Consider the following 25,307-nt stretch of genomic DNA (forward strand, 5'->3'; position numbering starts at 1 on the left):
AAGTGAATCAATCCACCCACGTAGCCACGGAGACCAACGGCTGTCTGAGGGCAGAATGTCCCGTAACAATAATGGTGAAGATAAGGAGGCGCGAAGGCCGCTTCTCAGCGGAAATCAGCTGGATCCAACCGAGCTGGACTCTGATGAAGGTAAAAGGCAACCAGAAGCTCCATCACTTCATCAAACTTTAACAAGGGGAGGAGGAGAGGGGCAATCACAGCTTTATAGAAACAAACAAACAAATATTAGTCTCCAATGCTATTCTTAAATAATGTCTAATGAATGAGGCTCTAGAGAGCTCTGTAAGAGGTGACCAGTGGATTTGGAGGAACTTGTTCATAACTTGCAAGTTCATGTTTTCACATGCGATCTGTTGCTAATTAAAATACACGTTCGATACAACGTTTGCAGTACCGATGCGAAAGTAATATTGTAGCTTTCGGTGTTGGCCGATACAGATATTGACAATGTGCTATATCAGCAAGAATCATATACCTTTATTACATCATTTGGAATAGTTAGCAAAAGCTTGGTCATGTGATATAAACCAAATATGGAACAACTGACACATTTATTATTAACCAATGGGTCTGTGTGCAGGATGCAAGCACTGCTGGGGCAGAGTGCTCAAATCAGACATTTTAAATGCAGACCACTGTAGTCTGATATTCATTTCTTTTTTTATTTTATTTTTGTGGCTGATATCAATATTTGATTGTGACTCCCTTACCAGTGATTTTAGGATTGATATTGTGCTTGTTTTTGGCACAGGTTTATATTTCACACATGTAAACATTATTTTATTGTTTTAAATCCTTAATAATAATAATAATAATAATAATAACAATAATAATAATAATAATGCACAGGAAATTGGCATACTTTTTCTTATTTTTGGCTAGTCAAGTTTTTTTTATTATAAAAAAATGCATTTGATTATATTTGTTTTGTTATTGTTGTCCATTACAGTGGACAAATCTTGCAAAAATAATTCCTACAAACTGAAGTATTTCACAATGTGTTTATTTTCAGAATCATCTTTATTTGCTCCCAATTAAGATATTTTAAATATAGCTGTATAACAAAAGGGAACATTAAAAAAAACAAAAAACTTTTTTCTTTCTTGTAAATGTGTGTGAAATTAACACTCTGTAGTCCTTACCTAAAATCTAAACAGTCTGTTAGATTGTTCAATCTGATCATTTGTAGGTTTTATTTTTCACACATCAATGGAAAAGTAGGAAAAGATGATGTTTTGCTGATTTACAGGTGAGGTGATTTTCGACAGAAGGTCATCAGCCGTCTCAGATGAATCTGGAGGGAGCGCAACAAAAAGACTCACTTATGAGGAGGCGGTCGAAGAAGCAGGTCATTTTTCTTCCTCTCTTTACGCATCCTGTCTCTGTGACACTCAGAGCTGTTGTCTTGTCTGAGTGCCAAGAAGAATCACAACAGTTTTACTATCACAAGTGGAGCGTTACAGCTTTCACCACTGCACCGAACCCCATTGAAAACCTCTTGGTTCTTCCACCAAATGTTGATTTCTGAATTAAAACATTAGTATTGTTGTTTCTAAATTATTATGAACTTCTTCTCTTTGCATTATTTGAGGTCTGAAAGCACTTCGTCCTTATAGTTATTTTGACCATTTCTCATTTTCTGCAAATAAATACAAACGTTTTGCTTGGAATTTCGGAGACATTTTGTCAGAAGTTCACAGAATTAAAAAAAACAATGTTCATTTTACTCAAACATATACCTATAAAAAGTAAAGCCACAGATACTGATCATTTTCAGTGGTCTCTCTCTCTCTCTCTCTCTCTCTCTCTATATATATATATATATATATATATATATATATATATATACAGTACAGACCAAAAGTTTGGACACACCTTTCTAATTCAATGGGTTTTCTTTATTTTCATGACTATTTATAAGGCAAGAAATCCCACTTATTAACCTGACAGGGCAGGTTGACCTATGAAGTGAAAACCATTTCAGGTGACTACCTCTTGAAGCTCATCAAGAAAATGCAGAGTGTGTGCAAAGCAGTAATCACAGCAAAAGGTTGCTACTTTGAAGAAACTAGAATATAAGGGCTATTTTCAGTTGTTTTACACTTTTTTGTTTAGTGCATATTTCCACATGTGTTATTCATAGTTTTGATGCCTTCAGTGTGAATCTACAATGTAAATAGTCATGAAAATAAAGGAAACTCATTGAATTAAAAGGTGTGTCCAAACTTTTGGTCTGTACTGTATATATATACTGTATATATATACCCTAGAAATCTGCCTCTACACCTGCAGAAAGAGAGAGAAAAGAACCATTTATATATATCTGTGTTCATAATAAGCAAGCACCAAAACATTTTTTTTTGTGAAATGTCATGTAGAGTCACAATAAATGCTGCATTAATGTGACTCTATACATCTAGCATATTATTGGACGCGAGAGGCGTTTGTTAAATTTGAGCCAGTGATTCCGCTCGGATCTGATCCCTTATTTGTGTAACACAGACATGTTTGCTGACTGTGTGCATCTTGAACCAATAAAGCCTTTTATGGCTGCTGGATGAGGCTTTATTGGCTAACGTCTCTCTGCTCTTGTTCCCTGTTTGCTCTGGTTTTGCTCTCAGGTTTTGGTCTGTTCCACTGGCTCCTGCTGGCCGTGTGCGGCTGGGCCAACGCCAGCGACGCCGTGGAGATCCTCTGCGTGTCGTTTCTTCTGCCGACGGCGCGCTGCAATCTGCAGCTGAGCTCCTCGGACATGGGCCTGCTCACCGCCAGCATTTTCCTCGGTGAAGCATCGAATAAATCCAACAATCGTCGAATTGTTTAACAGTTTGAACGGCCGCTTTAGGCACTGCTTTGTTTTGATGAGCGCTGTATGAAGGTCTCACTGAACAAACAGACCGAAGCTCGTTTCTGAATTCAGCAGGGGCTTTTTCACTGTTAACTCATTTATTGTTTGAATTGTGCAACAGATGTTGCAAAGCTCTGCTCTTGTTTGACCGTCGTTTTTCATTAACTTTCAGCTGAGCCCCGCAGAGGGAATGTTTGGACATTTGCTTAAGTTTTTTTTTTTTACCAAATTCCCATTTTCCCGAGGAAACTAAACTACATTTTCCACTTATATTGAACAATCTGTAAAAAAGTACCCAAAACAACGCCTCTTCCAACATAACATATGAATCTTTAATAAACGTACACACAGATCAACAGTTGCATGATATTCACTGTGAAATTTAATAAAGTTAAGCCCTTTTCTAAGTGTTAAAATATAATAGAGTAGAAAAGGAGAATAATTAACTTTCTGCTGCGCAGGTGATTTTCAGATCACCTGCGCAGATGGATTGTGTAGATGGATTGTGTCGGACACAGAACAGAAAGCATGTTCCTCATACAAGATTCCAAGAATATTTTAAGTCAGTAAAACGTCCCTGCAGCTAAAATGTCTGAGAAAAACCGTCAGCTCGATTTCAAAACCTTCAAAAGTAGCTCACAGAAAGCAGAAAGTCCCAAATCTAAATTTAAGAAATCTTTGATATTTTTCTTCAGGCAGGAGTGGAAGTTTGAGCATGGATCAACAGAGGTTTTATGTAGTTATGTAATTTCTGGAGTGTACTTCTACGGGTTTTAGCAACATTGCTTCTGAGAGTTACAGTAACGTCACTTACCGCCACTCATATTTCGTTTATTAGTTATTTGTTTTGTTTCAGGGAAATATACCCAATCCAGTGGTGGGCACTGCTAACTTATGAGTCAGTTGCGCTAACCTTAAAGCGCTAATCACAAACACTAAAGCACTACACCAACGCTGTATTTAGCGGAAGCTAATGCTAACATGTTCACTTCGATTCAAATTGTATCTGCTGTCTTCACCCACTTCAAAATGAGAACATTGAGTATTATTAACCGTCAAGCAATTCTTAACAGCCAATAACCAAAGCTTGAATGGAGATGTCGAATTTTATTCAACTGAAAATTTGTAAAACAGCCGAGTTAATTAGCGCTTTAGAATTTATACTGAAAAAAAAATTTTGCGGAAGCTAGGTGTTTTCAAAGTTAGCAAAAGTGCTAAATGAAAAATTAGCTCTGCTATCAACCCATTAGCATGGAAGTTTGCCCACCGCTAACCGTATCTTATTAGATTTGTCTGAAAACAATCATGAAGAAAGAAGAGGGGTGACCAATTTTTACTAGTTTCTTTTAAATGTTCAAGTAAATCAAATTTGCTAAGAAAAAGGAAATGAAGTTCGAAATTGGCAGCAACACACAGACCTGTAGTTGATTTTTAACTGTGCCACTGTAATGTTTTTATGTTCATAGGAATGATGGTTGGCGGCTACATGTGGGGATACCTGGCTGACCAGAGGGGGCGCCGTAAGGTGTTGGTGGTGTCACTGACCGTAAATGGACTCTTCGGAGGGCTGGCCAGCGCGGCTCCGTGGTTCTGGCTCTTCCTGCTGCTGCGGTTCATCAGTGGCATCGGGTGAGCACAGGATTCACTTGAGATGTGAACGAAGTCTGGTCTGTTCGTCAGGGTTCAAACGCCTAAAACGTTTTAAGCAGATCTATTTTTGTAAGACGATCATTAAAAACGTTTAAGAAGTTTCATTTTGACTTCCTTTGGCTTTCTTTTAAGCACCTCGCTGATAATTGTGCGTTTTTGATCCACAAGGCTATGTCTTGTTGCATCTCTTGGACTTTATGAAGAAATTTTGAGACAGATCTGGCTGCAGGGAACAGAAAGGGGTCGAGTCAGGCATCATACCAATATTTGGAAATAACACAACTACTTCCTACGCTGGCTTTGGTCTCACTGTTGTCGTTTTCTATATTTTTTATATCCTTATTGATTCAGATCAGACTGGCATCACTGAACATTTGTTTATTAACCTAATATAATGTAGATGTCAAAAGACAAAAATGCGAAACCACGGCTAACATGAAATACTGCCCCCTGATGTTCTGGAGTGCAATTCCACCATTTTGAAATTGTTTTCCCCAGCCAGATATACCTGGACATTTTCTTGGAAAAGTAAAACTGCAGAAACTGTTTAAAGCTCCATATTTACCCTTGCGTCCATCGTTAGACTAATTTATTTATTTTTTGATGTAATGTCTTGTGTTCTGCTCTGTAGGGTGGGTGGATCGATCCCTGTCATCTTTTCCTACTTCTCAGAGTTCATGCCCCGGCTGAGGAGAGGGGCCATGATCAGCGCTCTGGCCACCTTCTGGATGGCAGGAAACATCCTGGCTGCAGGTGGGAACAACAAACTGGACCGGGCCCAAAACACAAAATAAAATAAAAAATTGATTCAGCAGGGAAAAAAAAAACATACAAGTATTAAAGATGGCTGTTTTCTATCTGAAATGGCTAAAAAGGTACTTTAATGGATATATAGTGGAATGAGAGTGAGGTATTTTTTTTTGTAGGTCTGGCCTGGCTAGTGATTCCCAGAACCTGGGCCCGTTTCTCTCTGGGAAAGTTAGACTTCCAGAGCTGGAGGCTGTTTGTGGTGCTGTGCTCGGTTCCCAGCACCTCCTCCGCCGTCCTCTTCAAGCTGCTCATGCCCGAGAGCCCAAAGTTTCTCATGGAGGTAACTGGGAGAGCAGACGAACGTTCGCCTACGCTTCTCCTTCAGAAGAGGCCTTTGACTCTCATTCCTGGGTTTGTTTTCCAGGCGGGTCGGGCAGAAGAGGCGATCCGTGTCTTCAGGCTGATGTTTGAGATGAACATGAAGGGAACAGAAAAGGCTTTTCCGGTACGCAGCATTAGCTTTGTAGCTTAGCTTTGTAGCGTAGCTTATCTCTGCAAGCTAACTTTCTCTCTCTCTTTGAAGGAATTTGCTTTGCGTACAAACTCCAAGCCAGGAGGGGAAATCAGAGAGATTGGATCTGGCGATCTAAAGAGAAAACATCTCATGAGTGTTTTAAAAGCGGTAATGTTTAATTACGGGGAATCAGAATAAAAGGAGTTAGAAAAAAGATTAATTAGTTTTAAAAATGTAATTTACCACCTTTACAGTGAAGTTCTAATTTGTGACACATGGAAATATTTATCCTGAGAATATTTTGTTCACGTTGTCTGTTACTGTTACTAATTTTATTATATTCATCAAACTCGCAGGGCTTGCTTCCCATTAAACAGATGTTCAGCGGCTCTGTCAAAGCCCGCAGTATCGTTCTGCTCATCATCTTCTACTGCATCTCGTTTGGGTGAGTTCAGGTCTTCTCTCTGCCAGGGTGCCTGCGCATCCTTAAGAGGTCTCAGATTCATGTATGTAACATTAAGGCCTTAAAATGTATTAAATTTGTTTAAAAATGTAAGTTGGCCTTAAATACATCAATTACAAGTCTTAAATTTTGTAGTGGCAAAATTAAATCTCGTATATTCTGTGTAGAGACTTTTCTGTCAGGCAAAAGTTTGAGTCGCTCGTTTTGTGACTCAAGGTAGTTGAGGCTACTGCTAATTAGCTGCTAATACGTTGTTGCTAATCAGCTTTCTTTGTGTCTTTTATGGGTGAGTGTAAATTTAATATGCAATTTCCATTTGTACATTTCTGTCACAATACAGGTCTTAAATTTAATTCACAGTGGTCTTAAAAAGTCTTAAATTTGAGTTTGAGGGTTTGAGAAGCCCTCTCTGTCCTGAGCTTCCTTTATGGGGTTTTTATGCATCTCCAGAGTGAATAAAACACACATGGGAGCAACATTCTCTGCTGATTCACTGAATCAGCAGCTGGCCACTGCATTACTAGAAACCAAATCAAGAGATAACTCCCGGAAGGTTTTTTTTTTAATCTGCTGCAACCAGATAACGACTAATGCTAAGCTAAAAGATGCTCCGTTGATCACACCAAAGCGTGATTATTAACAATGGCTGACTCCAGGCCGTTTTACGTGCCTCACTTCTACCATGTCTTGTTTTGTGTAGGTACTATGGGCTGTGGATGTGGTTCCCAGAGCTTTTCGCTCGAGTTGAGAGCAGCGGCGGCTCTCCCTGCGCCAACGTCTCTGTGCCATCTGCGCTCAACAACCAAAGCTGTTACCTGGTCAAGACAGCAGGTGGGCTATTATAGCAGGAATTTGGCTTTTCCTGGAGGCTCAAATCTGCTTATTTTGCTTTCCAGCAGAGTAGCAGACCGCTCTGTAATCAGAGAGACAGTCTGGTGGCTGGGTTTTGTAAAATAAAAAATGTTGACCTGAAGGTAAAAGTCTAAATGCTTTGTGTCCAGCATGTGTGGGATCTGCAGAGAGATGTTTGGTCAGATTTCTTTTTTGCTCTGCTAGATGAAATGGAGACAGAGGGGAATATTTCCCAAAACTACTCTGGTTATCTAAGAAGTCTTGTTCTCTGATCGGTGGGTGAAAAAAACAGATTTAGACATTTTAGAAACTTTGCTCCATAATTAGGCAGAAAAGCCCAATTTTAGACCGTTGAGCTGTTTGTCTCCAATGTTAATTTTGTGGACAACTAATAAACTCCATTTAGGTTTCCTTCAGGTTTTGAATTACCAAGAATGAGCTGGGGGTTGTTTTTTTTGTTTGTTTGTTCTTAATTTCAACTACTCCAGATTTCCAACCAATCATGCAACAATTCTCAAAAACAAAACAAAACACACACACAAGAAAAAAGGGTCTGTCTATGTAGCATTTGTAAGGAATTACAGCAGAGTATAAACAGGCCGTTGGACGTATTTGTGTTGATCTCTGTAAGTCAAAGTTAAACTTTAGAACTGTAAAGTCGCCTAAGGCAGCTGGAGAGAGCTGAGAGAAAGAATTTACCATAGGAGTGGTTTTAAAAGGAGGATGTAATAGTTGCTGTTTTGCAGATAAGTCGGATTCTTCTCTTTCCTTTCTGATCTTCCCACGCGCGCTTCCTCTTCCTTGCAGTCTACATGGAGGGCTTCATCATTGCCGCGTCAAACCTGCCAGGCAACATCTTCACCATCCTCATCATGGACAGCACCGGCGGAAAGACTCTGCTCTGTGAGTTTGGTTTTTATTAGACTGTTTGCCTCTTTATAAGGAAATCCTGTCGGCCCACTTTAACAGTTTTCTCTTAACTGTTTGCTTTGCTTTTTGCTTCAGTCACCTCGCTCTGTATCATCTGACATCCTAGCAACAGGATGTCTGTGCATCCTTAAAAAGTATTAATTTAGTGTGTCTAAAATTAAGTCCTTTAAATACGTTACTCAAAGGTTTAAAATTTTGTTGTGGCAGAGTTATTTAATCTTGTATATTTTATGATTATGTGGTTTAGGCTACCGCTAACTAGCTGCTAACATACCCTTGCTAGCTTGCTGGCTTTTTTGCAGCTATCATAGGTAAGTGTAAATTTGTCGCCAGTTGCCTTGACAATCCGTACGACGTCTCATGCATTCTGGGCGAAATGGTTCGGCACAGAAAACGGTCGGCACTGCTACTGGTACTAGCATTAATCTACTGCTACTAGCATTAATCTAAGAGCAGCAACCTTTTCTTCCTCAATAGCTTTCCTTTCTTTAGCATATTTCCGTCGTGATACAGGTCTTAAATTTAAGTAACAGTGGTCTTAAAAATTTTGAGTTGGTGAAGCCTAACCTCTCCCCGTTTGGTCCGGCACTCAGCCTGCAGCCTGATCGTGTCCAGTCTGAGCGTCTTCCTCATCTACGTGGTCCAGACCAAAGCTCAGAGTCTGGGTCTGTCCTGCATCTTCAGCGGGGTCTCTGTGATCGCCTGGAACGCTCTGGATGTGGTGGGAACTGAGCTCTACCCGACCCAGCTACGGTAACCCTGGCTCAGAAACATTCAAACTCCGCCGACTGCGGCGGATGTTTTTCACGTGGTTTCAGCCAACATTTCTCCTCTTCCACCTCCTCCCTCCCCAGATCCTCGGCCCTGGGTTTTTTCACCGGAGTGGGCCGAGTGGCGGCCATCATGGGGAATGTGGTCTTCGGGAAGCTGGTGGACTCCAGCTGCACCGTTCCCATCCTGCTGGTGTCGGCTCTGCTGCTGGCGGGAGGCCTGGTGGCTCTTCTGCTCCCACAAACCAGGCAGACAGAGCTCACCTGATAGCTGACTTTGGTTTTTAGAAACTCAAAGTTCTTAAAGTTCTCCAGACCCAAACAAATCTGCTGTGTCTGTTGCCTTCAGACAATTATCTGTGCCTTTTAAATTCGGGCTCATTTGCCAAAAAGCAAGAGAAACTTTGTGACATGTGGTGGGTTCCTGAGAGTAGAGACCCACCAATCAGAATTCTGCTGCTGATATAAATAGACTTATGCTGGCTTACTCATCTGACAGTCTTTACTGTTGTTATTGTGTGAACCAGAATAGTTTGGTGCCTTACATTTCCAAATCCAGAATGTTCCAGAACAGATAGAGGTTGAAAGCTCAACAGGATGGTAATGTTGGTGTTCTCCACTCAGCCTTCCTGTTATCTTAAACAGATTCCTACTTTATTTGAATTTGTTTTACTGGTGCTGAAAATAGCTTTTAGTCTTCTACACATGGGAACAACTTCCACACCACAGAGAGCTGCTGTTACTGTTAGCTGATCGGAAATAAAAATCAGATTTTTGAGCTGCCAACTGGTTGGTCTCCAGTCGGTGACCCGATGAAGCTGAAATTTGTGCATAATTTTATATACAAACACCAGATTTTGAAGATGATTCAGGGATTACATATATGTTTGTTTATATGAGTTTACGTGTCGGTTTTGTGTTTTGGGGGGAATATTCCACATTGATGTTTTACTACAGCATTCTTTAAATGTAACATGGAGCATGAAGGTTACATGTTACACAAGCTGGTTGTTATTAAATGTCAGAGCCTTGCTAATTTACAAGATGCCTCTTATTAATCTTCAGTGAAGTAACCAAAACAATCCTGTTGCTGTTAGATTTTTAAAGTGCTCTTTTATAAATCTATGTATATGTATTTATGTCTATGCAGTTGAATTCACTAAGTGTCTTTTGTTGAACAAAATCGAATGAACAGAAATACACTAAATATAATTGATCATTGAGTTAACGTCAAGCAGTTTGATCTGATAATACAATATCAGATCCATTATTCATCTCCAAAATTGCTCTTTTTTGGAAACTTATTTGTAAATAATTTAATTAGAGATGATTGAAATACTGATTTAATTGATAACATTTTGTTCGACTTATTAAACCAGATGTGCTGGAAGAAGTCAGTCTCAACAACAGTTGCCGCTGTGAGGCAGCAATTCTTTCAGCTTTCAATGTTCTCCAATGACAATCACTTACTACATTCCAAAAATAAAGGTACACTGACTGAAAGTTTGGGTCTGATACATTTTCTTTAAGTAAAACATTTCCTGTTTCTCCATCAAGTTTACTCAGAAAGTCTGTACATTTTTCAAATGCCGACTTCCAGATCCAATACGGCAGCACCTCTCATCAACAGCTGTGGGGAAAATATATTTTTATTTTTTCCCACTATTGACCCTTTGCAGCTACATCACTTAATCGTTTTAGGAGCCATGACGGACGTCGGAAGTGTGGGACAGATGTATTGAACAGAGCGACTGAAATAGTTTTCCAAAGTTGTTTTTTATTCATGGCTTCTACTTGTTCGAGATATAATTAGTCTGTGAATGTAACACACCTGTTCGGGGCTCATATGGCTGTATTTACAGAAGTTGGAAATAGCTAGCTTAGAAACCAACTCGCCTCCCTCCTGACGTGTGGATCAAATTACTGACTTTGCCTGAATTCACACGATTTATGTCACTACATCATAAACAGCGTTTCCCTTTAAACCGGAGCAGCATTAAAAACGTACAAGTAGACCAGATGTTAACCAGCCTTTTTTCATACATGGTAGGCTACAGGCCGGTGCGGCATGGTCTCCATCGTTACCAATAGTGACGTCACGGGCAAAGGGTCAACGCAGCAGTAACTCCTAAGTGTGTTTTTTATATTTGGTTCCTGCAATGTATTATTGACTGTTAAACTCCTATATGTTATTCTGTATTTCCCCTGTATTCGTATCATTTAGTCGTCCACATTTTGCTGTTCCGAGTGTCCTGTGGTGTTTTTGTGATTTGCTGAGCCAATAATCTAATTGTTAACTAAGCGGCCTGACGTCCTCTTTTACACAAAAACTTATAAATAAGTTTCCAGAATGCGGTATTATACACGGTACAAGAGAGGAGACACGCAAGCTTTAATCTTTTATTTGTACAATAAATAAACTTGCAATACCTCAAGATTACAATTCACAACCACACACAGGGCATGATAAACCATAACCACACACAGGGCATGATAAACCATACTTCGTCTATGTAAAAGCCATTGGAGATGAAAGGAATGACCAGGTGTGAATTTTCTGTGAAAACCGCCTCCTTTTCGTTGGGGATAAGGAATATTTCATTATCTCTACATTCCTCGTTGTGACTCTGCTGCTATTATCAGAAAGTTTTAGGATTAATGGCAACCAAAACAAAATGTTTGCGAATATGTACTCTCTCCACCACTGGCTACATTTGACATAACATATTGCCTCTGCTCCTGACTTTGTTCCCAAGGGCAAAAATAAATCCATACACCAAATGATGAAAAAACAAACAAAAAAAGAAAACCTATGCTTTGTTTTACTGCCCGTAGCAAATGATTAATATTTCTTGAGACAAAACAGAATGGTCCAGATTAATTTTTTTAAATTGAGTCCCTGTTCTGTCAGATCGTCATACGCTTAGCACGAAGTGACGGCTATGTCTGTCAGACAAGAATACACCGTCATTACCATATGATTTTATTTAATCAGCAACATAGAATCATGACGCAGGTCGCCATACACCTTGCAATTAACAGCTGTGTGACATCCTGACTTAGCAGTTAAGTAGGTTAATGAGTTTTACACAGGCGTGTTTTGTAGTTGACTGCAGCTAGACCCTGCTTTAAATACACTTTGAAACCACAACAATGCATGTATCTTTCTAGTTATCATTGAAAACTAGCTCTAATGACTTATTTTCGTCATAACTTGTCGCATATGCTGAACTGACAGCTCCTCTGACGGTCGGACTCACTGCATGTGTGCTATTCTGACGGTGTATGATGATCTGATAAAAAACCCCAATGCTCATAAAATGTGTTCATAGAGCTGATTTTTTTTACTTTTCAAAAATCCAACTGAAATTGTTATAATTTATAAAAAGTTACAGTCTTAGAAGTATACAGTGTCCTGATTTTCATACTAGTATGACATGTTTTTCTTTTTCTTTTTTTCAAACAGATAAAGGTAATTTAGTTCTAGTGTATTTTTGGATCTCCAATGCCCTAGCTAAACCACTGCAGCTGATTATTTATCTTCTGTTTTTGTAAACCTTTATGTCTCCACCATCACTTGGATTCCAATGCAAACCACTGTGACAGCTACGTAGCCATAATAGATATTAATGTCAACATGAAAGAAATTCAAATTCAAATAAATTTCCAGAGCACGGCTAAAGCAGTCCCAGGTTAAACATTGAACATCTTTTCCTCTCAGTCACCAACTTCACCAGATTAAAATTGAGGCTTAACGGAAACAAAGTCAAGACAAATGAGGGGGAAAAAAGCAACATAAAAACTGCTTCACTGTTGTAGTCTTTAGAACAGAAATCAGAACCGGACCTATGCGAGCTGGGCCTCTAAAATCATCGTTTCTACTTATCTCTGGATGTCCGGGTCACATGGTTACACCACAAACAGAGTTTAAAATCTTCGGTTTTGGAAGCATTTTTTTTTAAATTTCACCTGAAACAAAATTTTTTATGTGGACAATGAGTACAAGCACAGCAGAGAACCTAAAGAAATTGACGTCCATTTTGCTTCAGTACTTATCCTGGAGACCAGTAAGTGATATTTAGGGTAATTGAGCAGCTAAAAGATGATTATGCTACAATTTGATTCCATTTTTCTATAGATGTCTCCTGTATCACTCTTCAGATGGAAGCTTTCTCTCCAACGTGGCTTGCTGGAGAACACAGGAGATGGAGCGGTGACCAGTCCTAAACAAAATTCACGAGGTGGCTGGAGTGAGGGGGCACAAATCGAGCCGGGTGTCTGCTTGTCGTCACTGCGTCAGGGCCAGCAGGATGTCCTTAACCAGCATGGTGCCGATCACCATTTTCTCACAGTTGATCGTCAGCTGGGCGGCGCCCTCTTCTCTGGTCGCCACGGTGACCAGCACCAAGCTGCCGCTGGTCACCGTTCTGCCTGCAAACCTGTGGACAGGATGTTCAGGAGGAGGAACAGGAGGACTGAGGTCAAAGCAGCAAAAAAAAGAGCAGAAGTAAGGTTGAAAACAGAACAAGAGTGAAATGGACGTCAGTTACCAGGATGTAGACGCAGACGCAAAAATTAGATGAATTCTCAAGCTGGAGGCAAAAACCACACTGATATTTCTCAAATGTAGAAAGGAAAGAGAAGGACCCCAACTGGGAATACAACCCATAACCCTGTGTGAGGCTTCGAAACCCTTCAAATCGAGACGACACTGACACGAATGATTCACAATCAGGTCTTTTCACTTGTTTTCCAAACCAATTAGTATTTCCATTATCAACCGTATTGATTTTCTGAGTTCACACTGTAGCAGTTTACCTCTTACAGAGGGATTACATGTCTTAGGGGACAACCAGAGAGCGATTGCTACAGAAATCCGTTTATTTTTGTCAACAATGCCGAAAAAATAAAAAGGAGTTAGGATGGAAACATTAACAAACAGATGTGTTCCTACTTAGAGGAAACATGGGAAAGGACGGAGTGAACAATGTCCTTTCACAGAAGACTGTATGCATTAAAGGTGAAGAAGTTTCTGAAAAGTGAAAAGGCTAGTGTAACCCAGTGTCAAAAACACAAGTAAAAAACGAATAATGTTGATTCAGCATTCTTCTACAACAAGATTAAAAAGTCTAAATAGATTTCATGTCTTATTTTACAATAAGAGTTAAAAAGTAATAAAGTTAAAAATAAGTTAATAAATATGTTCATAAAAATCTTTAAAAACGGTGAAATATGCCTTTAGTGATTGCTTTTAGTGACGGATTAAACAACCAATAGCTGGCACAGTCTGATTTCATATCAGCCAATAAGGTTGATTGTCCCGTCCCTTTAACTGCGGGTGCTGAGATTTTGCTCAGATTGTGTCAGACATGCTTGAGAGCTCAGAGCTGACGGTTGTTTACGCTAACAGCCCGGAAGATCTTGTCGAATTTGATGAAGAATCAAAAGCTTTCCTTGTGAGGGGCTGAAGCCCAGAAAAATCCTCGTGTAACATCGGAGCATCAGTCAGGTTTTTTTCCCTTTGGTTATGGTGCACTTTTGGCCTGCAGTGCCCAGAGACCTCGAGATTACCCTCTCCAGAACTTGGATGGCGAGCCCCAGTCCAGAGGACCGAGTGAACCGGTAGATGGTGACCCGACTGGTCACTAGCAGTGAGACATTGAGTGAACATTTGACAGACACATTGGAAAGGCTAAAAAACACAGGGTTGTTTTTTTAGTTTTTAGTTGTTTTTTTTAAGCGCACAATTTTTGTCAATTTGTAAATGTGGATCCACAAATGTTCACTATATTAAATTCTACTCTTTCTTATAGACATTGTGTGCTCTCCTCTGTTGTTGCTCACACCTAGGCTCCCTTGAATTTAGAATCTTCTGATCAGGCCCAACTTTCTTTATACTTGTGTAGTGTTGGTATTAGTCATTGAAGTACATTAACTTACCTGCCATCGACTATTATCAAGGGTATTTGAAGTAACCTTTCTTGTGGGTTACACTAGGTTTACCATCAGCTCAACAAAAACAGTTTAGCTAGCAAACAGACAGACATACTTTATTTGAACTTTGTTGTCCTTATTGGTCCAGAGTGTTCGTTAAGAACATGTATCGATGGTCATAGTCTGTTTGTTTTGCTTCCTTTATAGATTTCAAGTATGGACATGGAAATAAACACTACTATAACAATATGGAACCCATTTCTTTCTGAATCAAACTTTTCCAAAACAACTGCACATTTTTTAAAATTAAAATGGATATTTATATGATGTACAAGCTAAAGACTCAACAGAACAGCTGAGTCGGTGCGGGCTAACTACTCAAATTTACAAACCTTGAGACGGTTCTTTGCTTACTCAGCTGCAGAGGTTATAAACAGAATCTTAAAGTGTATTCAAATCTGTTATTATGGCTTGCTTGAAGACATTTTTCCAGTTTTCCTAGAGGATGTAAAATGAATTAAAGGATGTGGTGACATCTAATAGCTAAAATAGAGAATGCAGCCAACTGAATATCATATGCCACTGATTTCTTTTCAAATTATTTGGTCATTGGAAATTCAACCCTCCTAATCTGAAGCCATGTCTGCTTTAGATCGTGTACAGTACAGAACACAACTATTAACTATTTGAAGTTTGAAGCCTTATTAAAAGTTAAATTCAACACTCCGAATGTCATTACTGTTATTATACAGTATACTGAATATTCAACGGTCTGGATAAAGATGCTGTTACTGTTTGCTATATTCTGGGATTAGAAAGCTGATTATGCATTTGAATGATTACTGCACAGTGAGGCGCTGATCCTCTTACCTGCACTCTCTGTCTGAGCCACAGGGGACGCGGCTGAGGTTGGCGGCTGTGGTCACTCTCTGGACGATGGCGTGCTCGTTCCGACACTTGGCGTCTAGAGTTAGCTTCTCTGTGATCTCATTCATTCCCATCAGCTGACCTGGAAGAGTGTCAGCAGAGCAGAGGAGAAAAAAGAAAAGCTGATCTTTTAGTCATTTCTAGGCTTGTCACCATAAGAAATTATGCTGGACGATCAATTGTCCCAGAAATTGTGGTGATAAAATAATAACACTGCCATCTTTAGACCATTTTTCACAAAAATAATACTGGCATAATAGTGTGCGTACACCCCCTCAAAGTTAAAAAAACAACTACTTTAATTTCAAAATAATATTTAACAGTGGAACCAAATAAACATCTGAAACAACTTGTAATTTTGTTTTGTTATAAACAAAATTGCATTAAAAAAATCATTCGGTTTAGACAGGGAAAACAGGGAAAAGTGGCAGGTAGCGCAAGCTAACTACTTTGTACAGGTATCAAATGTTTACAGCGTTTTTTTCAACAATATTAAAGGTGAGCTTGTCTTCAATGACTGATTTATCATTTATCAATTGATGTATTGCTTATTGTGACAGGCTTAGTCATTTCTAACATCTCACCATTGAAAAAGAAAGGCACTGAAATAATGTACGGCCAGAATATATATAAATATATATGTAAAAAGTTCTAGATGTCTACCATATTTGGACATACAGTATTACATACAGCACACATACTGCATTTACAGCCCAGCAAGGTGGTTTCTGCATGACTACCTTTAAATCTCCCAGCATATAAGGATTTCAGTAGTGTCCAGGAAACCAGGAATAACAAACATACTGTACAAACTGGAATGCAGTCATGCTTCCCACTGAACACAGAAGGGGATCGATGGGAGACCTCTCAGCTCCCAATACATTTCCAAACTGCTTCTCAAATGTAAACTACAAACACTTAAGTAAAAAGCCATTACCGAGCTAAAACTAAATCGACGCTCAACAAATCAGCTTCTCTGCAAAGAAACAGTTCAGAAAAACAACAACAACACTCGTGGTCTCAAAGTATTTTTTGTCATTCGCTTTGTGCTCAAACAGAACTGCATCATGATCAGTGGATGAGCATTTCCAGTCATTCCTGTGATCAACATGTCAGCAGCTCCAGACCTGGAGATGCAGCTAGAGTGTGACTACCAAGGCAGGAAGGGGTCGGGGGTCGCGTCTCAGGGAGGGGGGGGGGATGATGATGGTGGGGAAGTGGGGGTTCTGAGGTTGGCTATAAAGCAGGTGGGCACACAGATGGCTGGGAACAACAAACCTATCAAAGCCAACTTACCCACTGTCTGAAAAGGCTTCTCTATGAGGTATGAAGAGGAGGACACATTTACTACACGTTTACTGCAGGGGTTCAGGCTACAGCATGATTCATGTAGCCACACTTCAAGAGTCATTTCACCTTTAAAGCTGTTTCTGTTACTAACTGGGACCATTTTACATTATCATCACCTTCCTAAAATAGTGACCTAAATCCTTATTCACCAAAATATATTTTTTTCTTTGGTTATAAATAGGAGGGGGACTTTTGTTGCAGAAATCACTTGGCAAAAATGACTTAGGCCATTTTTTTAAGGAAGGTGACGTTATGCTTTATGGGCTCAGCCAGGGGGCGTGGCCACAGGGTGGGGCACCGGCCACCCTTGAAATGTGATTGCTTCTCCCGCCCCAAGAACTGCCAATCAGTTTCTTCATATTCTCCCGTACACAGTAGGATTTCCCCTAGAAAACTAGCTAAGCTTAGGGGGTAGAGAAGTTCACCAGTTGTGTTTTTGTGTTACTATTTTTTTTTTTAATAAACAGAAAACATGGCAGTGCACTAAATAAAACTAATCTTTCAATGGGTTTTGTATGCATAATCAAATACTATTATCTTTTTTAAGTAGACAGAACTTCTTATTATATATAAATATAGCTGTGACTGTTGCTGATGTACTAAAATAAATGAACAAACAATGTTTAGCCTGGTGGCAAGTACAGCCTGACAGCCTGCCAGGCTTATAATGCACTGAGGGAGACTCTGTATAGATTAGCATTTTGTCCACACTGCATGTCAGTCGATGACAGAAATGCTCCTTTTATTGTTTTACAACCGGCATTAACAACTTTTTTGTTTGTTATTTCAAGTTTATTTTTAAAAAATGAGAAATTGCTCATTAACATTTAGATTCAAACACATGAGAGAGAGAGATTGCAGGCAATTGGCTAATTTCAGTGCCTAGTCTCATTGACAGGTTGATGTATATGATGTTTAGTAGCAATAATGAGATAAAAAGAATAGCTACGCCTCAACATCAATGGCAGAGTAACATATTACTGCACTTTAAAGGAACGCTCACCTTGCTCTTTTTTGAACTCGTTCTCTGTAAGGAAGACCGGCCTCATCAGCTCTCCGACGGGCGGCTGGATGGACACGAAGAATTTCCTGGTGTGAGTGCTGCAAAATGACAACGATATTTATTAATTTTTGATCAGAATTGGTTTTATTTCACAACGAAAATAAGATTCAGGCATAGAAGTGGTACTACTTGTTTTTTTCCATTCAATGGGACAACGGAGCTTCAGGTTGAGCAGAGACATGAAGTCGCACACAGGGTAAAAAGCTTGCGGGGTCCAACTCTTAAGACAGCAAAGGGTTAAGGAGATTGTCTTATGTCCCCAATTCTACTTTTGTTTTTGTCCTTTGTGCTCCGAAGGACCGTCCTTTCCTTTCTGAATCACAAAAATAATCCGTCAACCAAATTACAGTAAAAGCTTAAATGTTAATCTTGTCTGTCTCTTGCTGTTGATCTCTTACAATCACACAACATGCTGATCATCAGAACTCCAGTCGTAGCTTACAACACGTACTCTGGTGTGTGTCCCACCAGAATACACTGTTATGATGACAACATGACTAGCCAATTTTACCATCTTATCCATAAACAATGAAAAAATGTCACAGACGTGCTACTGACACTGATATTTAATTCTGAGAGATGAACTACGGATTATGAGAAAGAAACTGGCTTTTGCCGCACGGCGTTTTGCTGTTTGTAAGAATTGCCTTGAGAAATGCTCTTGTTTTGCAAATGTCAAGAATAACTATTAGAAAACTATTAGAAAAACTGATAGTTTTGCTACAGACGTCCTAGTTGTGTTTTAAAGTCAAGTGTAAGAACGTAAAGCTGAGCGAACAGAGACATCAGCTCACCACAGCTGGAAGTTTGCAGCTTGTGTCGAGTCACAGAAATCAATGCCCATAACCGCCGTGGCCGTCTCGCCGGCCGGCAGCGACTCTGTCGACATGCAAAAGCGTAAATGACGTTGATTAAAAGTCAGGAAAAAAAATCTAAACACATGAGCGACGTCTGCTATCGGGGTACCTATCTCCGGGAAATCCTTCACCCTCATCCCCGACTGGAGCTTCACGTCCTCCATGTGCAGGTTCTTGGTGTCGGATGTGGAGCTGTTGGTGAACTGCATCTGCACAGCCACCATGTTGGCGTCGGGGCTGAACGGCTGCCGGCTGAAGCAGTACTCCACCGACAGACCCTCGCCCGTGATGCGGTGCAGCAGCTCGTAGCTCTTCAGCGCGCTGGAGGGGGCGATGGTCTGCGGAAACATATCTCATGTCTCAAACGCGGTCTCTATTTAAAGACAGGAAGACGGAAGCGTTTCTGCTTACTGCTGGTGACAGGACGGCTTCGGACAGGGAAAGGCCCTCCAGGTCGGTCACTAGGCTGTTAGAGAGCAAGTTGTTGACCGGTGTGACTTGAGGTGAGGGAGCTGGTTCAACTGGGAGGAAAAGATAGAAGTCAGCATTCAGAGACGGAAACCTGACGCTGAACCTTTATTTATTCAGTCCTTATGAGAAAGAAATCATGTTATCTGGTCTATTGTTTGATAAACAGAAGACCAGCCTGTGTTTATATCAAACATCTGCTTTCTCTGCAGATACAAGGAACAGTGGTGGGAAAAAAAACCCCCAACTCACAATCATCGAGGTCCAATAGAGACATTTCCTTCTTCTCTTTCTTGGTTTCTTTCTTGACAGGTTTGGAAGGAGGTTTAGATTCAGCTGCCTGGAGGAAGGTCAAGTATAAATGTCATGAGCACCTGACAATTTATAAGACACGTGGAAGAGGACTAGGGTCACTGAAAATAATAAACATAAATAAATAAAATTTAAACTTCATTTTGAAAAACGTTTTTCTCTGAATTCTGAGAAACTCAGAGAAAAAAAAAAGTCTCCGAGTTTCAAATTCATTCATTTGAATCCCCAAACTAATGTCCTAATTTGGAGATTCAATTCTTAATTCTGAGAATAAAATTCTGTTAAAAAAAGACAGAATTCTGAGATTAAAATCTGAACCCTGATATTAAAGTCCTAATTCTGGGGGGTTGGGGAGAAATCATAATTCTGAAATTGAAAAGACAGAATTCTGAGATAAAAATCCAAATTCAGATATTAAAAGCCAAAAAAAGCTGTATCCTGAGATGCATTAAAGTCTGAGTCCTGATTATAAAAGTAATGATTCTGAGATTAAAATCCAAAGCCATCATCTCTATTATGAAGGACAAAATGCAGAGTCAGCCATTTCTCTCTTCTTATACTTTTATAAGAGGACAAAATGTAAAAAATCCCTCCAGGGTTATGAATATTTCTATGAAACACAATGTCTCCGTCTCAGTCTGCTCGGTGTACCTTCTTTTTCTTTCGGACTTCTGCCTCAGACTCGGAGTCGTCAGACTCTGACTGGCTGCTCTCAGACTCGCTCTCCTCTTCCTCGTCAGACTCCGACTCCGAGTCGCTCTTCCGCTGTTTCATCTTCCTCTCGTGTTTCCTGTCTTCCTCTTCGCTGCTCTGCTCACTGAAAATAGAAAGGAGATGATGATTAAATGAACAAGACAGACACTGATCCGGTTTTAGCTAAAGGGAAGCGACACCGGACGACCTCAGGCTTTAACATTGATTACAAAAATCCCCTGGAAAACAATAAGTTTATAAACCCTTCAAAATGTGTCAGTCACCTTTCGCTTTCTTGCACCGCCTTCTTTAATTCTCTCTTCTTTGTTTTCTTCTCCTCCTCCTCCCCCTCTTCCTCCTCAGACACGGAGACCTCGCCGCTCTCTTCACTCTCTGACGCCGAGCCGCTCCCCTCGCTGCCACTGCCGCTCTCCGAGCCGCTGGCAGAGTCCGACTCTGGAAAGGAAAAGAAAATTTGGTCGGAGGGAAAGTATTTCATCAAAACTGTTTTGCAGGTGTGGGATACAAATTTTGTAGTTATTTTCTTTTGACTTATTGATGCTCCAGGCACATTTTTAGGGACAAGTCGTCCACAACTATGATCAGTCACTTTGTGTCTCTAACATTTAGTCTAAGGCTCGCATGAAGAAAACAAATCAACTTTAAGCCCGAATCGAACAAGTTGAAGTTGAGCTGCTTAAACATTTTTAGTATCGTCAGAATAATTTCTAGAAACAATTCAACGCTTTAGTTTTCTTTCAGACTAAGAGAAAGACATCTTGGGTCAACTGATTAGCCCAAACTAACCAGGTGTTTAATGTTGTTATCCATTTATCTTCATAGCTTATGCAAAACTTTGATAATCAGTTTGGTTATGTTTTTGGAGAAGCAATACAAATGTATTGGTTTCTCTAACAAAATGAATAAAATATTTGATTAAATCCATAATTTCTTTAAAAAAGAGGGGTTAACTTCTCTAACATTAAGTTATGTAAAAATTCAATATTTCAATTACGATATCAAAAGAAAAACGAGCCTCTGTGAAGTGCTTATGTTTCCTGAACTTTATTGTGATTTTGAAGACATTAATAAATAAGTATTTGACATATCCTCTCATTATTGTGGCATAACAACAATAGAAAATTATTTCTGTTTAGCAAACACCAGAGAGGTTTGGTCTGATTTAACTTCAGACAGGGAGGAAAAGAAGGCGTACGTGTATTTTTATTCTGTGTATGTAAACTTCTGGTTTCATCCGTTTGTCTTGAACAGTGAGACGTTAACAGCTAGGGATAAAGTCGCTTGCACAGACTTTTGTTCAGTAATGTCCTTGACTCACAGAAGATCCAACCAACTACTCTATGGTGGCAGACATCCGTATTGATAAAACGCGTCATGACGGCACACCGAGGCTAGAGACGTTACCGCTATCAGCAGACTCGGTCGGACCGGACTCGCCCTCGGAGTCAGAGTAGAACGGCTTCTCAACTTTCTTCTCCTTCCTCTTCTCCCGGCTGCTGCATTTGGTCCATTCAGGCACCTGGTGGACAGAAACGGAGCCCGGTCAGTTTTTATTTCAGCCACAGTGGACAGGAGCAAAAAAGGAAAAAAAAAAAGAAATAACCCTCAGCAAAAAGCACAGACGTGGGCAGAGTAGCATGGCCATGAATGCCTCTGCCTGGGCGTGATGCAGCCAAATGAAGCCATCCATCGCTGCTGCTGATCTGCTTTTGCACAGTGAAGCCCCCAAGGGAGGGGCTAGGGGCCATGGCCCCCTTTTGAAAAATGCTGGCCCCCTCCCTCTAGAGAATCATGTTCAGGTCATAGAAAGGCATATAGAGTCGTCCTTTTTCAATAAGACAACTGATAAATTTATCAAATTAAAAGTTTGGTCTGGCCACCCCTGTCAAAGTTTCTGAGGCCGCCACTGCTTTTACTACGACTGAGTATTATGGCCATAGTAAGAAGAATTAAAAATACAATTATGAGAATAAAGTCATAATAAAATAACTATAAAATAGTACGAAAAACTGTTTTGAGAATAAAGTCATAACAGATCTATTCTCGTAATACTATGACATTATTCTCGTAGTATTATAGCTTTATTCTCGTACTTTTATATTTTTCATTTTCCTAGCGTGACCTTAATACTCCGACATATTTTTTTGCCAGAGAAGTAAAAAAAAAAAAAAAGAAAAGAAAATTAATTCAATTCGGATGCTTCTTTACGCCGACTGAGACGATCACCAGGTGTTGCCTTCATGACCAGTAGCACAAATGGTTTTCTTTCAATACAGGGAGCATTTTCATTATCAGAAGTGATGTCTTTGAGGACTTATCCTCCTACTCTTATTTTTTTTTTTTCTTCCCAAAGAAAGCAATCTGCTCTTTCCGTGTCCGCGCTCATTGACCGGAGCTGTTCGGTAATGACCGCGGACATCTCCCGGTCCGATTTAAAAATCACTCCGCTAACGCGTCTCGACGCGCCTGACGAGCCGCCGGCGCCCTGCGGAAAGAATCACTTCTGTAATGGTGAGGAGGAGGGAGGGGAGCTGTGTTTCAGGTGGCTTCGGCTCAGCTAAGCACAGAACAGCAACTACATAATAAGGCAGGGTGATAAAAAAAGCACTCGGGGTTTGTTTTTCGCGGCTACGTGGGTTTCGGGCTGAAGGAACTTGTGGCTCGTCGCCGCTAAACGGACTCACGCTCGTAAGTGTTGTGACTCTTTCGAGCAGCGCAAAAACCTGGCAGATGTAGAAAAGAACAACAACAACAAAAAAAAGGGAGAGTAGGGATGGAGATGAGGAAGAAGGAAGGAAATGTTCTGTTTGTGTTAAAGCAAGAGAGAGAGGCAGGGAATATATATATATATATAAAAAGGTGTAAACAGGTCAGAGACAGGAATTAAACCCGAATTTCATCACTGCATGTGACATTATTATCACAGTATCTGGCTAACATGAAGCGACTAAATGATGATTTTACACTCCAATATAACTTCATATTAATGCGCAGAACCCTCCATACGTATTTTGACCCAGGCTGCAAAAGATGTGCAATAGCCTTAAAATAAAATCACATTTTGTTGGTGTTTCAGTTCATTTTCTCGTTATGTCAGTTTAACAACAATCCCAATAATCCACATAAAATCTAATTTTAGCTTTAATTTTTAAGTTGATCCAAGTGTCGGCTGTGTTAAAATCAGTTCCTGTTTTCTGGGTTGTAAACACAAAACTGAACATAAAGGCCCTTTTGTTTTCACACATACACAAAATGGGAAAGATAAGAAAACACTTAAAGTATGTAACTCTTATTAAACAATGTGTTTTTTTTTTTTTTTTTTACACATTTGTTAAAACTGTCACGTTACAGTACAATATAAGAGATCAAATTAAAGAAAAAGAAATCAAGCTACGCTGCCTTCTGCATAAATACACGGATTGGTCAAAAAGAACCAATCAGAGCCAAGAAGAGGGTCGTAGGACTGTCAATCACTCCCATGTACGCAATGCCTACACTTTTCCGATTAGTCTCTGCTATGCTACAGCTGGTTCACGGATGCTAAAGCTAGTTAGCCACTAATGACGGCAGATTAACAATTTTCCTGAAACGTTGTTTATCCACCATTAGCAACATGAAGGCATCTGCCGCCATCATTGATTCTGTCACCAGGTTAATGATCCAAAACACATGATCTAAACTCAACACAGAAGTTCATCAGATACAAAATCAACTGTATCTTATGAATGGCCGCAGAAAAAGACTAAGTTCTATTGGTAAAAAGGGTTTTTACAAAAGCAATGGTGGCGCAAGTAACTAACAACAAAAGCAATTATGTAACATGAATTGCTTCTCCCTACCAAATACTTGCTGAAGTCAAACCGTAGCTTTTTTCTGAACATTTTAGTGTAAGATTATGCAACAGCAATAAAAGGTGATCTAATTTCAAGGTTTTTTACACATCTTTACCAGAGTTTCTGATACGTGTGAACGGTGCTGTGCACATGCACAGACATACAGTACTTACGATCAAACCATCAACAACAAAACAAGACACGTTAGTGAACAATGAAATCACGGCCATGATGAGAGGCACAGGCGCAGCGATGAATGAGTGAAGACTAAGGAGGCTGGAGTGAGATCACATCAAGCAACGCCACACGTAAAAAAAACAAAACAACCCCATCACAACTTTGAAGGAGGAGCAGTGAGGTGCAGCAGAGGAAGCAGGAACAGAGTGGGTCAGCTGGGGAAACTATGTATGAAAAGATCAACTGTTTTTAATGTTTTGCCAACAGTGTGTCATCTCCCTGACTTCATGTTCGCCATACAAGCTTAAGACCAGAAGTCATTTAGAGAACTAAAAGTCCTTCGTGACAGGTTTAGTCAAAGTAAAGAGTCTCACTGTAGCAGCTAACAAAAAGAGCAAATGTAAAATGAATAATAATATCACGCCATTATTCATGAACTTTAGCTACGACTCTGAACTTAATTCAAACTGTTCTCTATTGACTGCATATTGGGATAACAGGTGAGACAATCCTTTATAGAGTATGGAGGATACAGTAAAATCAGGTCAGAATCAGTTGAAGAACGCACCACACCAACACAAAGTCTTACCAAGTATTTTTGGTCTAGTGAAAGTGCAAATATCTTAGTACTTAAAAAAAAAAAATTCAGCAAGTTATAGGAGCTTGTTTAATGTAAATAATTCCTTGATATTTATTTTAAAAAGTATTAGCTCCACCAGCAGATTATTAAACTTTCTTCCCAACCTTATATTACGTGAAATAATCTGCTAATGGAACTAGCACGTTTTCACCAATATTGGTGATTTATTGGCTTAAAAAAAAGCTCCTATACCTTCCTGAAAAATTATTTTAAATTACCGTTGTCTTATTTCAAG

General features: G+C 39.8%; 2 protein-coding genes across 8 annotated transcripts in view; one reads left to right on the top strand and one right to left on the bottom strand.

The window, feature by feature from the left end:
* Window positions 1-15: 15 nt before the first annotated feature.
* sv2 (synaptic vesicle glycoprotein 2) lies at window positions 16-10,300 on the top strand. The gene is made up of 13 exons (XM_032545534.1): window positions 16-149; window positions 1,270-1,368; window positions 2,642-2,803; window positions 4,335-4,497; window positions 5,150-5,271; window positions 5,445-5,608; window positions 5,693-5,773; window positions 5,852-5,950; window positions 6,139-6,227; window positions 6,946-7,076; window positions 7,905-8,000; window positions 8,621-8,780; window positions 8,882-10,300. The coding sequence occupies exons 1-13, from the start codon at window positions 56-58 to the stop codon at window positions 9,063-9,065; spliced, it is 1,644 nt and encodes a 547-aa protein (XP_032401425.1). The 5' UTR covers window positions 16-55; the 3' UTR covers window positions 9,066-10,300.
* Window positions 10,301-11,183: 883 nt separating this feature from the next.
* Window positions 11,184-25,307, bottom strand: part of ap3b2 (adaptor related protein complex 3 subunit beta 2) — a 46,383-nt gene continuing 32,259 nt past the window's right edge. For 4 of the 7 annotated variants that reach the window (XM_032545495.1, XM_032545486.1, XM_032545457.1 and 1 more), the window contains exons 18-27: window positions 21,827-21,941; window positions 20,686-20,857; window positions 20,360-20,525; window positions 19,649-19,736; window positions 19,340-19,449; window positions 19,038-19,266; window positions 18,866-18,950; window positions 18,012-18,109; window positions 15,602-15,740; window positions 11,184-13,272 (exon numbers count right to left, since the gene is read on the bottom strand). In XM_032545495.1, the coding sequence (XP_032401386.1) occupies window positions 13,086-13,272; window positions 15,602-15,740; window positions 18,012-18,109; window positions 18,866-18,950; window positions 19,038-19,266; window positions 19,340-19,449; window positions 19,649-19,736; window positions 20,360-20,525; window positions 20,686-20,857; window positions 21,827-21,941 (1,389 nt within the window). In that variant the 3' untranslated portion in view covers window positions 11,184-13,085. The remainder of the gene's footprint in view (window positions 13,273-15,601; window positions 15,741-18,011; window positions 18,110-18,865; window positions 18,951-19,037; window positions 19,267-19,339; window positions 19,450-19,648; window positions 19,737-20,359; window positions 20,526-20,685; window positions 20,858-21,826; window positions 21,942-25,307) is intronic. The other 3 variants (XM_032545511.1, XM_032545503.1, XM_032545477.1) reach the window with 1 other exon arrangement.

This window comes from Xiphophorus hellerii, chromosome 2 (assembly GCF_003331165.1).
Source record: "Xiphophorus hellerii strain 12219 chromosome 2, Xiphophorus_hellerii-4.1, whole genome shotgun sequence".
NCBI lineage: Eukaryota > Metazoa > Chordata > Actinopteri > Cyprinodontiformes > Poeciliidae > Xiphophorus > Xiphophorus hellerii.